This window comes from Mya arenaria, chromosome 9, assembly GCF_026914265.1.
Source record: "Mya arenaria isolate MELC-2E11 chromosome 9, ASM2691426v1".
Taxonomy (NCBI): domain Eukaryota; kingdom Metazoa; phylum Mollusca; class Bivalvia; order Myida; family Myidae; genus Mya; species Mya arenaria.
Window position 1 is genome coordinate 68,328,643 of NC_069130.1, and position 16,568 is coordinate 68,345,210.

Below are 16,568 nucleotides of genomic sequence, written 5' to 3' on the forward strand. Positions count from 1 at the left end.
CGTCTGATTACTCACAAGACATAATGGATGTAAACGGTGTTTAACTTTAGTGTTACTGAGGCAATCAAGCTGACAATGACCTCGACATTTTGACCATGAACACACTGTCACCAAATTGCATTGTGATTCGATGATAAAAACTTTAGTCATCGTCTTCAAAACCAATAAACCAGCTACTTTAATTAACAAAAGGGGCATAAATGTGGTGCATCTAAGATCGATTCATAAAATACTGCAACCAAGTTGTCACCCAAATGGTCAAAGTATCATAGTATGATACCCATTAACAATGTCACCAAGTTTCAGCATGGTCGGATGATAAATACAATAGTGAATGTGTTCACGTGGGTAACCCTCAACCGATCCCGAGGCTAATAACACCAAGCATAATTATGCCACCTGAAACTCGAACGCTTAACAAAAATACCACACTTAACATAACAAGTCACTGAGTAGTGTCAGCAATCAAGTAGTCCCATTGGTTTTGTTGCCATGGTAACGTGTAGCATTATAATTGATGCCCATATTGCCCTTATTTGCCCCAACCACTTACAGTTTCATGGACACAGCTTGCATACGTTTAGAGAACTCACAGGTTCCAAAGGAAGTCGATACGGACGGAGATATTCACACTACTTCTTTTGTCATACAATAACATCTTTTGACCAACAAAACTATATGTCCGAATGTCCATCATCCACATGCCAAGTCTCATGAATATAGCTTATATGTATATGCTTTTTGAGTTTTATGCCAAGATCAAGTTAAAAGTTGTTTTTTTTTCCTTTTTCAATGTATTGAAATTACAAGCATAATGTTCTAATGGCCTTCTTTATACATAACAATGTTTCATAAATGCAGCTTCTTTCTTGGGGTTATGCCAGGATCAAGTCAAAGTGGTAACTTTCAATAACATTTTCTCCATCAGACGATACACATAAAACGCCATGCCTACTGTCCTAATGCCCCTGTATCCACATACCAAGTTTCCATTAACCTAGTTTGCTTTCTTCTTCAGTTCCTGCAATTTTCTTGGTTTGTTGCCATAGCAACCACAAAAAATCATCTGACATAAAAAATAAAGTACATTATAATCCCCTCATGGCCTAACTCCACTTACTAACGTTCATGAACGTAGCTTTAATACCCCTGGAGTAGTACCAACATCCAGTCAAAACAGAGGTATTTTCACTTCGGAACAACAACCTCAATTATTGCCTGACAAATGTTATTGTAGTGTTCATTTCAATGAACTTTCTTAGTTTTAGGACCATAGACTAGGAACAAGTTAGAGGACTCTTCAACAAATTGTACACAAGTTATTAATCGGAAATGAAAGTGAGACGTCAAGGACAACGACGCTGCAGATGCCATGCAATGTAGTTTCTATGCGTCTGCCATTCTTTCAAAAGTCAACACAATAACACTAACAAAGGTTATACAAATTCAATTTTATTTCCATTAAATTATAGAAAAATCATATATACAAAATGCATTAAATATTTTATAAGCGAAAACAGCTAAACAAAAATAAATAAACTATTCAATCTAAAGATAAAGACTGTTGACTGATTTATTTAACATAATTATACAATTATATAAATTCTACAACATAAGATGTGTTTTTTTTAAAGTTTTATCTCTAAAAGTTGTACGTCTTTGCTAAATGTACTTGTATACAATAAATACAGTAAATAATGTTTAAACCAAAACCATTGAAAGTATGCCTTTATCAAATAAAAGCAATCATGTAAAAGAAAGTGATGTCGACGTCAGTCACTGTTAAATGGTGTTTTTGTTGTTGTTGTTTTTGTTGTTGTTGTTCTTATGTATTATCTAACTGTTGTTGTTGTTGTTTTTGTTGTTGTTGTTCTTATGTATTATCTAACTGTTGTTGTTGTTGTTTTTGTTGTTGTTGTTCTTATGTATTATCTAACTGATAGAAAAAAGCTTTGTAACATCAACAGAGTATAACCTATACATGTTAGTGAGAAACACAGTATAAATAAATTTATCTAGTGAATTCCAAAACATGGATATTCCTGATGGGAACAGCTGTTAACATTTACACTGATGCGAAGTCAACACGATTAAGAGGTACAATAAATATAAAACAAGAGAGCCTTGAGGTAATGCACACACTCGTCTGGTCTTATTTCAGTGAAATATGGTGCATAGCTCAACCATTATCTAAGCCAGAGTTATGGGCCTTGCTGTACAATTGATGATTGTCAACATGTGTACCAAGTTTCATTGGAATATCTTCACTTGTTTTATGAATTTTGGCAAAGGTTAATGTTTGTGTATGATAATGACAACAACAACAACAACAACAACAACACCGAGGCTAGGACCATACCTAATACTTTTCATTGAAAAACAGATGAGCAGATACTTATGGTAGCTACAGTCACTATGGTTTCAACTGTGTGTATGGTAGTGAAGATAAAATAATCATAAAACCAATCTAAAAGGAGCAGCCAAATATGTTTACTGTTTCTAAGAGCAATTGATTAAAACTTCTAAATTTATGACTTTAATATGCAAACTGGCAAATGACAATTAAAAAAGAGATGTGAGATGACCAATAAGTTGTTAATCATTTTGTCTCATTTCAAACCTTTGAAACAACAGTTAATGAAAATCAAGCATCACGGAATCAACACACTCCTGATGAAATGGACGGAATAAACTGGCATATAGTAAAACTCTTCAAATGAAGTCTATCACAGACACTAGCCTAGACATTTGTTATAATACTACAGCTTTATAGGATGATCGCTGCGTTCAGTTTTCAGTCTTTTCATCTCGTACATGAGGCTGTAGGTAGAATCCAACAACTCGTCCGTCGCTTTCTGTAGATTTTGTGATGTCTGCTGAAAGTTGCTGGATGTATGGAGACAACTAGCCAGGCTCTGGCTCTTCATGGCCGCGGGCCAGCTGCTATCAGCGTAGGAAGACTCAGGTTTATAAGTCGGTCTTGGTAAGGGACGGCAGATGGATTGTTCTTTAGGGTCCCATTCATACGGAAAGTTAGCAGCTAATGTCTCTGCATCATCCAAAGTCTGAAAATATTAAATGTTAATCATTAGTTTTCTGTATAATTATCAGGAAAGAGCAATTGCATATGGGAATGTGACAATTTATCATTATGCATTGCTGAGACTATTTCTTCTAGATAGTTTGAAAAATCCAACAGTTTTGACTTTATAACTTAAAGCCTCCAATTTATGACAATAAAAATAATGCTAAAGCTGACAAACATGTGTAGTGGTGTGAAATTATTTTTCTAAGCCATGTTAAACAGCTGAAACAGAATGACACTTACAACAGAACCAAATATTCAAATGCTTGTCTAATATTAAGGCATATCTTCAACAAATGTTTACATTGGTAAAACAACCCAGCTTAAAACTTTCATCAAACCTACTTACTGTGCGGACTGCTGACTTGATTCCAGACGTGGCATCCCGCAGGGCTATATTGGAGGAGGCAGGCACCATTGCTGGCTTGCTGGTGTTGAACCCCATCATGCAATGCTGAAATGGAGAAGAGTGGTTGCTTCAATGATAAGTGACCACAACTTTAAAATACAGAACAAGCAAACTTGAGAATTGATATTCCCCGATAGTAGATTCATGGTAAAAAATCACATTTCAAGACACCCAGACATTTCAAGACACCATCTTAGGCAAAACTCTGCAAAAGTACTTAAGTAAAGTAATATGAATATGAACTGGGTAAAAAGTTGTGAAGCATGAGTCTAAAATTTACTGTTGTTAGGTCAAAATAGCTTTATAATGATAATACATGTATTAGCTTCATAAAGTTCAGGTTAAATAAATTACATAATACACCAAAGGACAGGAATTAGATTTTCATGAATTAAAGGGCTATAACTCTGGTGGTACATCAAATCTATGTTTCATTAACTTATATTAGTAACACATATTCTTTTAAAAATAAATGGCAACAATTCTAGTTTTATTGTCCTGATGTTAGTTAAACTTGTTGATTCATCATTGCCTCATACTGCTATACACAACTCATACATGTTGCATTCCTTTCTATTCATCAGTTGCATAACCTTGTCTGCAAACAGACAAATTTAATTGTACATTTTTTTTTATGAATTGAAGTGTAATAACTCTTTGAGTTAACTGAAACGATCCAGACAAAACAGACCACATTGCATTGATGCATACATGACATAAGTTTTATTAATTTCTGTCTAAAAATTAAATATCATTGGCTCCAGAAGGAAAGAAAAATAGACAGATACCTTCGACAGTGCCATGGAATCTGCAGCATCAAAGCTGTTCCGTCGATGTGGCTTCATCCGACTGGGAGTCTTCAGTGTAGAACGGGGGACACTAACCCTTTGAAGTGAAGAAAGATTCAGGTTCAAGTGTACTTGAATAATTGAAAAATGAGTATGCAGATTTTATAATTTGAAACTATTTTCTTCACAGAGAAATTAGTGAATACCTGGTGCAGTATTTGAACTATGTGCCATTTCTGTTAATTTTCATGAGTACAAAAGTACATTTTGCATGTAATTTTTCCAAATTAAGAACAAAAATATAGATTCTTAACACAGTGATCTTTTCTAGGAAATTAGACCAAAATAATTTCAAGTGAAGAACATTAATTTTCCAGTGAAAAGAGGGTGTAGGCCCATACAATATTCAATTGAAAAGGGCTATTAATTATAAAAACGAAGTTGTCTTTACTAAAACTTGAAATATAATTGCCTACCTGACAAATCTTGGTTCATCATAGGTTGGCTTTGTGTCTGATTCTTGACTGGTTTGTGGTTCCTGGTAGTCATAGTCTGCAAAGAGACTGCGATGGACTGGTTCCGCAAACAGGCGATCATTCACAACGTAAGGCTTCACCTCTGAAAATAATCATATTGATAATATAAGTCAATATAAGTCCATGTTTGCCTTTTTTATCATTCTTGTGGCCGTTTCAATAAAGATCATTTTTAGTCGTTAATTGCAAATATTTTACTGTCATGGTTTCATTACTTTGATACATACTTTAGTGGTATTAAACTTAAGCCAGCATTAAAAATGAGCACAAAGTTGAGGAAATAAAAATGGTCATTGATTGCCATTTGTGATGTTAATACAGATTTAAGACTATTGAAGTTATGACTAATATATTATTGAAACCTTGGCCTTTATGTTAACACAGTCATAAACTCCTAAATTTCCGCATATTAAACTGATGTGATCAATCATGATGAAGGCACTCTAATTAATTCAACCTTCACGGTCATATTTTTCATAATTTGCAAAAAAAAGCAATAAAAAAACAATATCAGTTTTAATGACTTTATTTGATATTAAAAACAGTTTCAAAACAAAATAAGTTTATATATGGGATTCATGCTCGGTTTATTAATGTTAATTATTCAGCTAATTAGAATTAAACAGCTAGTTAGGCAATTTACATGGTTACTATGACATGACCTTTTTTGACAAAACAATACCACTCAGTTCTGGACTATTTATTATTTAAGTTCATTCCTATAGGCTCATTGATGAGTGACATAGCATTTCATATGATATGGTGTTTGCCCTCCAGTAACTGATTGGCTGATAGCACAAGGAAATCAAGCCCTCACTGGTGGCCTACTTTGTACGTAAAACAAAAACAATTAATGCGCCTTTTGTCCTCTAACTTTGATAAACTGTACTATAGTTATCTCTATGTATTGTATACATTGCCATAAAAATAACTTATGCATATTGATTGTTAAATGTTATTTTTTTATACATATATCTTAAATATTTTGTTGTGATTTTTATCCAATCATATGCATTGCATGTAAACAATATATAGTACTTTAATGACGCACGAAACAGGGAACAGATATTTGAGCAATATCAACTCCATGAGATACCAGGGGCAACTGGAACACTTTAATAGTAGAATGTCTTAAAGAGTTATTCTGCTATCAACAACCAAATAAATCAAAGCTTTGGGAAAACTCTAACCAACAAACAAATTAATTACTGTTCAACATTCACCAGTTTCGAAACAATTATTAATTGCATGTAATAATTAAATCAGCATGACTACATGTGTATTCTATTCATATTAATTTTCAACTCACCAAATTATAAATTAGCAAATATGTAGTGAATTCAAGATATATAATCAAACAATCTAAACATATCAAATATGTTGAAACAAAACAATGAATACATTCATAGTGTTTCTTCAGGATTTACATAGGGCATGGTATTTTTTTCTAATAAGGGCACAACTGTACGGTGACATTGTTGACAATGTCTTAAAAGGGAGCCCTGGCACATCTTGCATGTCAAGTTCTAAAAGCTTCACCTTATATCTGTTAGTCATGCATATATAGGACCCCCCCCCCCCCCCCCCCCCCCCCCCCCCCCTCCGTTCCAAAATAAAATGGCATTGGTTAAAAATGTGTCCTTTATCAATGATATTTTCTATGGTATTTTAGGAAAATGACCTATAACCTTAAATCTTATCAACAACAAAAAACATCTTTTTTTTTCGATTCTGATTGGGCAGCAGGGCGCCTTTCAGGGAGTCAAAAGGGTGGCATAGTGCATTGCTGTGGTCAAAGGCCTAGAAGAAACACTAATTCAAATTAAAAAATCTAAAACATGAATACCTTCAAGTTAAATATAAATCATGGGTTAATTCACACTACAATACCTGACACTGGATTTTCACGCTTTCCTAAAATATCAAGTCACTCAAAATACACAATTTATTCAAGTGTTAAGTGTTTATCCTTTTTAAGTACTTCCACTAAAGGCTCTTGTAATCAACCACAAGAGTGCCAAGATGGCCTTAAATACATGGAGTTCACCAGAGTTAAAAGATTTATAACTTTTCCTATATTCCTATATAAAACAGGTAGCTCATAGGGTAGGGCCAGTTTTAACACAAGAGTCACCATTTGAACAAAATTGATAGATGAGCCCTTGGTAATGCTTTATGCAACACTTTGCGGTTCATAAGTGTTATCTTTATTTTTAGGTCTGAGTCCCAAATTTTGAAAGGGACCAATACTACAATGTTTCTGGTAAAGTTTGAGCAAAATTGGCCACTGCTTTCTGAAAAGAAGTAATTTGAAGTAAAAAAATGTCCAAAACGCACAATGAATGATGAACACTTTGTGCTCAGTGAACTAATAAAAAAATATCTGATTGTTTTATATACTTAACAAGGTAATAGCTGTTAAGACAATCATTTTTTAGATTCCTCTGACAACAGAATGTGAACTGAAGTCTCCTGTATCTGCAGTTGGAACCCTAATTCAGTGCCGTGAAAGGTGTTTCTTCAACAGGGTTTTATATATATCATGATATGACACAATATAAAATGTAAAGGTTTTAATCAATAAAATGAATAATGGCAAAAAGTATAAGCCAGACATTCATCCTTTTAAATTTACAAAATCCCCCCAAATGCATAATTGAAAGAGCATATATGGCAATTGTATGAGAACTTCCCTCTAACAGTGAAAGTACAATAATTAATAGAAGAAGTGAATCAAACAAATGTGACAAAAAATGATTTATGTGCAGCAAAGTGTGTCAAATAATCAATTTGAATGACACAGCACACATGGACTGGAATCAGGACATTACAGTAGTATATTGTTCCCCAGTGAAGAAAAACAACAACATTACAATTGAATGTGCATTTCAAGTGATCATCTGTTAAACTAACAAATAACTTCTTTACTATGCTCTTACTACAGATTATAGGAAATATTCAATAGATTCTAAAAAGTCATACAATTATAAAGTCATGCTTTTTTAAATATATTTCAAAGAAAAAACCTCAAAAGCACATTAAACATCAATTAATTCATATCAAAATACACATATAAAAAAAATATGTACTTTAACAACAGTGCAGCGTGATTGTGAATAAAACTCTAATAATGATCTAGTTCTTACTTGTTTCCTCTAAGGCGCGCTGTACAGGCGACGGTTCTCGTTCCGGATGTTCCCATAATTCCTGGGGACCACTGGAAACAAAATTTACAGTTTTTTTACATGGGAAAAGATAGTCATGTTTATTTCATGGTTTTGGTGTGGCATATTGAACAATAGGGGTGGATAATATCCTGATCAACTCACTCTTTGAAACAGTGAATTCATTATAGTATAATGTCACTGTCATCTGCCATCTTTGGCGGACACATCCCGCTAAAGGCATAAAAAATCACACTTCCATGATAACTGTATTTCCGTTTTATTGGTAGGCGGTCTAGGTATCAAAAAAACTCAACAACAAACTAATGAAGAGGATGGATGAAAGGACCCCTTGGGTGAGAACATGCATGCAAAAGTCAGTGTCATAATTACTCTTGGTTACTAAGACTTAGACTCTACCATTATTGACAATATTTACCTTATGACTGTGAATGGTGTAACTAAACTTAAAATAAACTATAGCACTGAAATCAAATTCCCTTGAAATTACGATCCATCAACAAGGACACATCATATGATAATAGATTAAATTTAGAAATGAAAACTGAGCCTTACTCCATGTACACTTTGTTGACACATTCCTCCAGGTTAAGCTTACGGAATTCTTTCAACTCGTCAAAGAATGTTTCAGACTGGTTAACTCCCGCCGGGTCATTATCCATCAGGGCAGCAATCCAGTCATACCTTATAGAACAAAGAGGTGAATTGGACAAATATATATTTCAGTGGTCAAAACTGGCTCACAACTGTCTCTATTTAAGATATTGGGTTAAATGGTAAATACTTATAGGTAAATAGGTTCCACACTATATGGTACAAACGCTTCTTTATATGGCTGTTTTTAGAATGTTCTAACATCTGGTAAAGGTTATTACTCAAGCATAAAGTGCTGAAATAATATTAGCAATTATCTAAATGCCTTTAAAGATACTGCAAAAGAAGTGTTTAAACAGCTCTTAAGAGCAGCTATACTGCTGGTTGGAGTATGTGTCTATGCTAAACTACTAACCCGAGCATTTTATGCTGCTGTTTGGAGTATGCATCCATTGAGTAGGACAGATGTCCAGAACTGTCCCGTGTGGGGCTGCGAAAACTCACCCTACTGCTACCAGACTGTTCAAAGTGAGAAGAAAACTATTTAAATTTATGAATTTTAAATTTCTTCAACGGTGCAAAGGAATCTGCTTGTTTATTAAGTTAAACTGAAACAGTATCTGCTGTAGAATTAGGACAACACTAAGCAATACCTGGGAGCGGGGAGGGGCACATAAGTAAGCAGGGTTCCCACAATTTTCTTTAAGTAAAATTCCAGACTTTTTCCAGACTGTTTCAAGGTTTTTTTTGCAAATTTCAGACTTTCTCTCAACCTTTTTCACAGTTATTACAACGAAACATTTCAGTGAAATACTTTATTTGCCATTTTTGACATTTATTAAACAACTTGTTAAATAACATCAAATGTCATTTTCAAAGGGTTTTATTCTCAAAAACAAAACCTTTCACTTTCTGAACTTCTTAGACATTTATTGAACAACATGATTAACCTTTAGCATGCTGAATACTGTTGGCCTCTGTGAACAGTGTAGACATGGATCAGCTGGCATGATCAGGGTCTAGGCTATTTGTATTTGCTACTTGGAAACTTAAAGGCTTACCTACTATAGTGCATAGAACATTGTGGACCCTGATCAGCCAGCATGGTTTGGTGCCGGTTGATCTCCTAACAATACCAATTTTCGTAATTGGTGGATAAATGCATGCTTAAGGTAAATATAATCAAATATCACATTAAAAAAAGTTTTACTCTCTGAACAAAAACATACTTTCTGAACATTTTTTAAAGCTGCACTCTCATAGATACTTTTTTAACAACTTATTTCATTTTTTGTCTGAGATAGATCAATTTTTGACGTAAATATTTGCAAACCAACGATAAAAGATTGCCAACAAAAGATCAGATCGCTAATTTTCATATTTATATTCGAAAATTTATGTTTAATGGTTTATTAACGGTTAAATAAATATGCATAAAACACCAATTTTTGATCTTAAATATAAATATCTGTGATCTATCTTTTTGCCAGCAGTCTTAAATAATTGGTTTTCATGGATTTTTGCCAAAATTGGCTCGTTCCAAGACAAAAGTAAGAAAGTTGTCAAATTGTTCAATCCGTAAGAGGGAAGCTTTAAACAAATATTGAACAACTTGAACTCATAACATCCAGTGTCATTTTAAGAGTTGAACTCTCTTTAAAAAAATCTACTTGCATCAATGAGCATGCAATTCAGCTATATCTGTCCATCAATCTTCATCAATCCATGGGTAAAAATGCAAAATAAGTGACTTTTTTGCACAAGTTTAAAACTATTATGATGTCTACTGGCCAAAGAACTGTGGTCTTCTCAAAGTCTATAAATACGAGCAAGGTCAGTCTAAAGGCATGATCATTCATAGATTCACACATGAATAGCAAATATTTGCCAGGCTGTGTAGCACTTCGCAGACTAGTAAGATCATTGCAATTAACATTCATGTATGTTATTGACAGCGTATCTCAAGTTTATGGTAATGAACTAGGGCCAATTTCACGTATTAAAATATATTTCGATGAAAGCATGGATCGCTAATTATCCATGATCATTAATTAGCATACTGTAGATTAAAAATATCGTTGTATATAGCACCCACGATTCTTACTGACAGCGTATATAAAGCGAATCCCGACAAACTGCGGCCAATAAAATAACTTTTAAATGCAGACGGCAGTGAAAAATAAACGCTTGCATGTGGTAACGGAAACCTTCTTAGTCTCGATCATTCAATCGCTCTGACCAGAGTCAATTTAACAGAACAGTGTCAGATGCAAGTGTCTAGATGATTAAGAGTACTAGTTTCGTACCCAAAACAGTTCGAACCTTAAATATTACTTTTCCCGGCTTTTTCCCGATTTTAACCTATAATCACAAAATTCAAGGCATTTTCACGACCAGGAACAGACTTTTCGATATTCCCGACTTTTTCCCGTTTTCCCGGTAGCGTGGGAACACTGAAGTAAGGCTTAATAAGTAGGACACGGTTTTTGACATAATATTTTTTTCATAACATGTTATACATGGATGAACATTTGAATGTATAAAATTGCAAATGAAAATGCATATCATTACAACAGCTTTCACAGCATGCCTGACTACTTTTTTAATAACCATTTTTAAACATAATTTCATAGTTGAATAATATATGGCTGTACTTTGAATAACATGAAAGATTATTATTTGACTTCATAAATTAAGTTGGTTGAGAAGGAAACTGTTGAATCATGTTTGAATGCATTTCATCAGGATGTTGCTGAGATATTGACTTATGCACTTTGGCATGCAAAACATTGAGTCGAAAAACAAAGTGTAATTGTATAGTTTGCATAATATTCGAAATGAAGTTATCTGACTTGATAAATAAAGCAGGTTTGATTGCTGAACACCTTTGTTTAAAGTTTCAATGCAAAACTTACAGAAGTCGACTTATGTCTGCTTAGATGAATAGTCAAGGGCCAAAATTTGTATTATACACAAGACAGGAATGAAAGGCAGCGTTATCAAACTTAACTAATAATATCGGTTGGATGGATGGAAACACATGTCTGAAGTTACAATGCAATCCATGATGTTTTTGCTGAGATATTGCCTTAAATGTGAAAACATGCAAGACCTTAATCAAGGTAATATGCCAATACCAATACCAGGGTGAGTAGAACTAAATAGTCAAGCTAATAATGATAGTCCATGAAAATGTTGTAATTTCATATCATGATTTTTTTTTTCATTTTAAACAAGACAGGTGTAATTCACCACTGTTTTCAGACAAAAACCCCCCAGACTTTTACTTTATTTGCATTAAATTTAAAACTATTGAAGTAATTGTATCTTTAAGTCATAAGACAGAGCTGATACCTTGTTGAGCCTGCTGTTATTGTTAGCTAGGAGAATTGACTTGGGTTTCTTGGATTCCTTGATGAAGGAGGCGATCTTGCGGGAGTTCCCTGGGTGGGAGAGATTCTGTGAGTAACGAGCTGGGGGGTTTGTGTCCGTGTCTGTGTCTCTCACTGGTGCATCTTCCTCAGGCTGATAAAATAGTTTGAAAGGTTGGTTAATAGCTGGTTCAAAAGCTCATGTTGTTCTTCAATCAGGTTTAAACTAAAACAGCCTATCTCATTGAATTCCTGTTAATAATTTGCTGATTTAAGCTATAGATATACAGTGTACAGTGTTTTTTTCTTTCTTTTGTTAATGGGGCCAGGGCGCAATGAATTGTGAAAATAACCACATCAACACAAAAGTATAAAATAAAGTATATAGCTAGACAAGGAGCTTATAAGATATATCATTGCTTATTTTGAGTTCTATGTTTCATTTCATCTACAGGCCAGACTTTACTATACATAAATGTCCCACTGGCACACAGTGGGCCACAATAAAATGCTCTTCAAAATAAATATAGAACTATGTTAAATATAGAACTATGTTAAATATAGAACTATGTTAAATATAGAACTATGTTTGTGAGTTTTGCCATTACTATTGTGGACTAAATGCAGACACTTTCAGCCCCATTTCAGGTAGAGAAAACACTGATATATCTCATTTAATATTTAATATGTAATGATAATGAGCTTTATACATTAAGCTTGTTTCCAAGTTTCAGACAAGCTTTGTCATTTAGACTTCAACATTAAAAAAACTTTGAAACTGGTATTTATCTATCCTATATAAACCACTAGAAAGTTTAAATAATATCCCTTGTTTAAGTGTTAAAAAATGCACGACCTTTGAGGGGAGCATTTTATTTGAAACACATCTAATATGTAATTATTATGTATTTTTAAATCAAATATATCACTGATGCTTACTTGCTCATTTTCTGCGTTAAGCCTCTTGCTGAGAAACTGAAGGTCATTATCATCGATTCCCGAGTAGCTGTAGTTCAAGCGGGTAAAGTCTGCCTCACATTCTTGAAGTAGTTCACTGGCATTCAGGTCTGCCACTCCTGACACCTGAAAAAAATAATTAAGACTGAATTTAACTAAACTAGAGAAGTAGCATAGGCATTCTGAAACATCCTTCCACCTTCCTTTCATTTCACATTTTAAGTGATATCTTCATGAGCCATCTCACCTTCACATTTTGATCAATAATCCTCCTCTTCCTCACTGTATTTGGAGTTGTCGGTCCTGCTGCCTGCTGTCTGTTCCCCTTTCTTTCACCACCAGCTGCCCCACATTGTTCTTCGATCTCTCTCCTTAAATCTTCAAGCTCAGTATTGGTTTCTTTGCTTCTGGCACCGTTTTTCTTAACTTTGTCAATATCTATGACTTTTTCTGGAACAGTCTTTTCCGGGCTGTTTTTATAATAGTTTTCTTTGTTCTCCCCTGAAACTGCTCTTTTAGGGGATTTTCCGGCAGATTGAGGTCTGTTTTCCTTAGACTTTGACCTTTTTTTATGCAACCTGAAAATCATAAATTATGAAATTGATTAAAAAAAATCTCATTCTGTCTAACTTTCTCCCTAGGTAAAGTTCCGAAATTCCAGTGTTTATCGTTTCATTTCTTATAATAGGGTACATTGATAACAATTAGCATTAGCCTCATCATTAAAACCTTGTGAAACAGATTTCAAGCTTGTTGAAAAGTTCATATTTCCTTCGATTTTTATTGAGTAAGGTTTGTATCTTGACAGTGAGTTGTGGTCCTCATAGAAGAAAAAAGTTCACTCTTCACAAAAAAATAAAAAAATGCCTGAAATACATAAAACAAACCTTGCTCTTCCCTCTCTGCCTGACCTATCCAGCACCGACTTCTCAAGGGAAGTGTCTAACTTTTCTTTCACATTTTTCTTTTCAGCACTGCCTAGCCTCCTTACTGGGGTTCTTTTCACGGGATCCTGCCCGGGTTGCTTCTTCAAGTAAGTAATACTCAAGGACTTTGGTTCAGTGAATGACTGGTCTTCACTCAAACTGGTATTTACAATATCTTGAAGTTTGGTCTGTTTGTCCTTAAGTTTACGTAACAGCAGTTTGCTCTGTTCCCTCAAGGAGTCATCGATATTGGAAGTCATCTTTCCTATGATAGAAAGAAACAGAACCATGGTCATTAAGAACTGCTTTTTACCATTCCTGGTTGGTTATGAAATGATCAATCCTAAACAGAGGTGCCGCTCTGAGCAAAGATCCAATCCTGGACACTCTGAGCTAGTCTGATAGATGAATCTAAATTTAAACCCAACAATGACAAAAATAGACACAAAAAATTACCCCAGACAATTTGCTTTTTCCAAGCATGTTTTGTGTAAGTTAAAGTCTTTGTTATATTAGCATGCTAATTTATGTTTTTAGGAATATCATTACACTTTAAAATGTCAGTTTGTTGCTTCATGGCCTTGGGTAGAGCCATAGCAAGGAAGTTGAAAATAACATATGTGTTACTGTAAATGGACTATAATCTGCTGGACTATCAGTAATTCATTCATGCAAGGTAAGTAAAATATTTTTTTAATAACTTGTCTTACAACAATTTTGTCATATCTGTTCAACTTTTTCCTTTCATGTAATTTGTTGAGTAATATTATCTTACAAAACAATAATATTTCTCAAACAGATGATTTGTAAGCACTGCTAAGGTGGTCTAACTGTAACATTACTGAAAGAGACCAGTATATTGCTAGTGCACCAGTCAATTGTAACCACGGCCCCCCCATGTCCGGGGAATAATGTGGACTTTGACTTTTGGTCCAGCAAACCCCGGGTAAAATCCCCGCCCTGCCGAAACGATCAGATGGTAAAATGCCCCGGCATCCATGGGACCTTAGGTTAGGCCTATTCCCCTCTATATTTTTGCAAACATAAAAGCACCACATTCACACGGCACTGCTGGGCCACCTGGATGGTAAAAACACGGCCCATTTCCATGGCTATCCATGGTATACCCCCGGACCTTGGGGGGGGGGGGGGCGTGGTTACAATTGACTGGTGCATAGTATTCAGATTAAAAAATTGCACCCCAGTGCCAAGTATTATATGTTTTCGTATAACATTTTAATACGTACCCTTTTGAAATAACATAAATTTATGCTTACGTTTTCATTCTAAGCATTTATGTGTGTGTACGTGTGTATGTTCTTTCAGAAGGCCACATTGTAAATAAGTCGTGTGTTATGTTTGTTTATAATATGATGCCTATGTCTTAATGTGTTACCTTCTTTAAATAAAGTTATTATTATTATTATTATTATTATTATTATAAGCTTGAAATAGGGATGGGTTTAAAAGACTGGCATACGTGCCATATCCCCCGGAATTCCCACTCATCCCCTGGTCCCCCGTCGTTGGTATGGTAAATTGTTCACACGATGTCACAGTATCAAGGATTATATGTATCTTATGAATTATATAATTTGTACTTATATATAAATATGTAATAAGCTGTTAATTGATGTTGTTTTTTGTTTTATTATTGTCACGTGCGAATCAATCAAACACCAGATAGCCGAGCTTTCTGGTGCAAAGAAACAAACACCAACAGTTCCCTTCAGGGAAAAGCATGCTCGACCCTGAAGGGGTCGACTGGTCTATATATACACTAACTTCTCTATTTTCACAGATTTTTTCGGGTTTTGCTAATTTGCAAATTACCAACCAAGTTTACATCTGGTATGAACGTACTTCCGTTTTAACAGAACGTTATTATGAAAGCACATCCGCCGCCTACAGCAGACCGTTACACTAATCCGCCGCCTACAGCAGACCGTTACATTATTATGATTTGGAAATGGTCTGGTCTGGACAATCTTTTATATCAAAATTCTGAGGACTTCCGAGCGATTTCCCGACCGCTACGGAAATTTCCGTTGGTGCGAAATTGGTCCGGTCCGGTCAGTCTTTTATACCCAACCTGAAAAAGTCATCGCAAGTGTCTCATCTTAAAACTTTCCCCACCCTCATCGTTTTACAAGCAAACATGCCAAAACAAGTTCTTGATGAACACAAAATTGAGATATTACTCCAATACGAATACCAAAAGTTTGCAATCAAAAAGAAAACTTATTTTTACCTTTGAAATGCAAATATTTGATTTATTACCACATAAAGAGCGTGGTAAAATGATGATTTGTTCCGATTATTCGCAACAATTATTCAGTTGTCCGCCATTACAGTTTACGCTCACTACGCTCTCTGATTGGTCAAAATATTTCGAGTACTAAAACCCGGGCGGTACTATTTCCCGGTCACTCCCCGTAATACCCGGTCTCATCCGATCTCCATATTCCCGGTTCCTATATTGGTTTTATAAAAGATAAGATACGGTGTTTAAGGAAGGCAGATTACAATAGTAACTGAAAGTTGAATATCTAAAAAAAAGTGTCTATGATAGAATATAAAACTGTATTAGTACATTGGACTAAAGCATACAGTTCATCATCCATCAACTTGTTTGCAATTTGACTTATTTACTAGACTGAAGGAGTCTGAAAATGTATTATATAAATTAGTAATTGATCATTTCCTATGATGAAAGG

General features: G+C 34.6%; 1 protein-coding gene across 4 annotated transcripts; it reads right to left on the reverse strand.

The window, feature by feature from the left end:
* Nucleotides 1–1,442: 1,442 nt before the first annotated feature.
* Nucleotides 1,443–16,210, reverse strand: LOC128245583 (uncharacterized). 4 transcript variants are annotated; one of them, XM_052963790.1, is made up of 14 exons: nucleotides 16,103–16,199; nucleotides 15,715–15,943; nucleotides 13,813–14,116; nucleotides 13,173–13,503; nucleotides 12,908–13,051; nucleotides 11,952–12,122; nucleotides 9,013–9,116; nucleotides 8,559–8,687; nucleotides 7,965–8,035; nucleotides 6,709–6,732; nucleotides 4,759–4,900; nucleotides 4,283–4,379; nucleotides 3,435–3,539; nucleotides 1,443–3,065 (listed from the first exon to the last, which is right to left on the reverse strand). In XM_052963790.1, exons 3-14 carry the CDS (start codon nucleotides 14,109–14,111, stop codon nucleotides 2,760–2,762), a joined length of 1,923 nt encoding a protein of 640 aa, XP_052819750.1. In that variant the 5' UTR covers nucleotides 14,112–14,116; nucleotides 15,715–15,943; nucleotides 16,103–16,199; the 3' UTR covers nucleotides 1,443–2,759. The 4 variants fall into 4 exon arrangements, with proteins under 4 accessions (XP_052819750.1, XP_052819747.1, XP_052819749.1 ...); XM_052963787.1 differs by having other exon boundaries at nucleotides 15,689–15,943; XM_052963789.1 differs by lacking the exon at nucleotides 15,715–15,943 and having other exon boundaries at nucleotides 16,103–16,210.
* Nucleotides 16,211–16,568: the final 358 nt, after the last annotated feature.

Bases quoted from the DNA above. Each gene is read 5' to 3' on its own strand.
- LOC128245583 (XM_052963787.1), bottom strand. From the start codon at position 15,749: ATGTGCTTTCATAATAACGTTCTGTTAAAACGGAAGTACGTTCATACC. The intron at 13,504-13,812 runs GTTTGTTTTATG...TATGATTTTCAG, and splicing joins GGCAGAGAGGGAAGAGCAAG to GTTGCATAAAAAAAGGTCAA. The intron at 4,380-4,758 runs GTAGGCAATTAT...TTCACTTCAAAG, and splicing joins GATGAACCAAGATTTGTCAG to GGTTAGTGTCCCCCGTTCTA.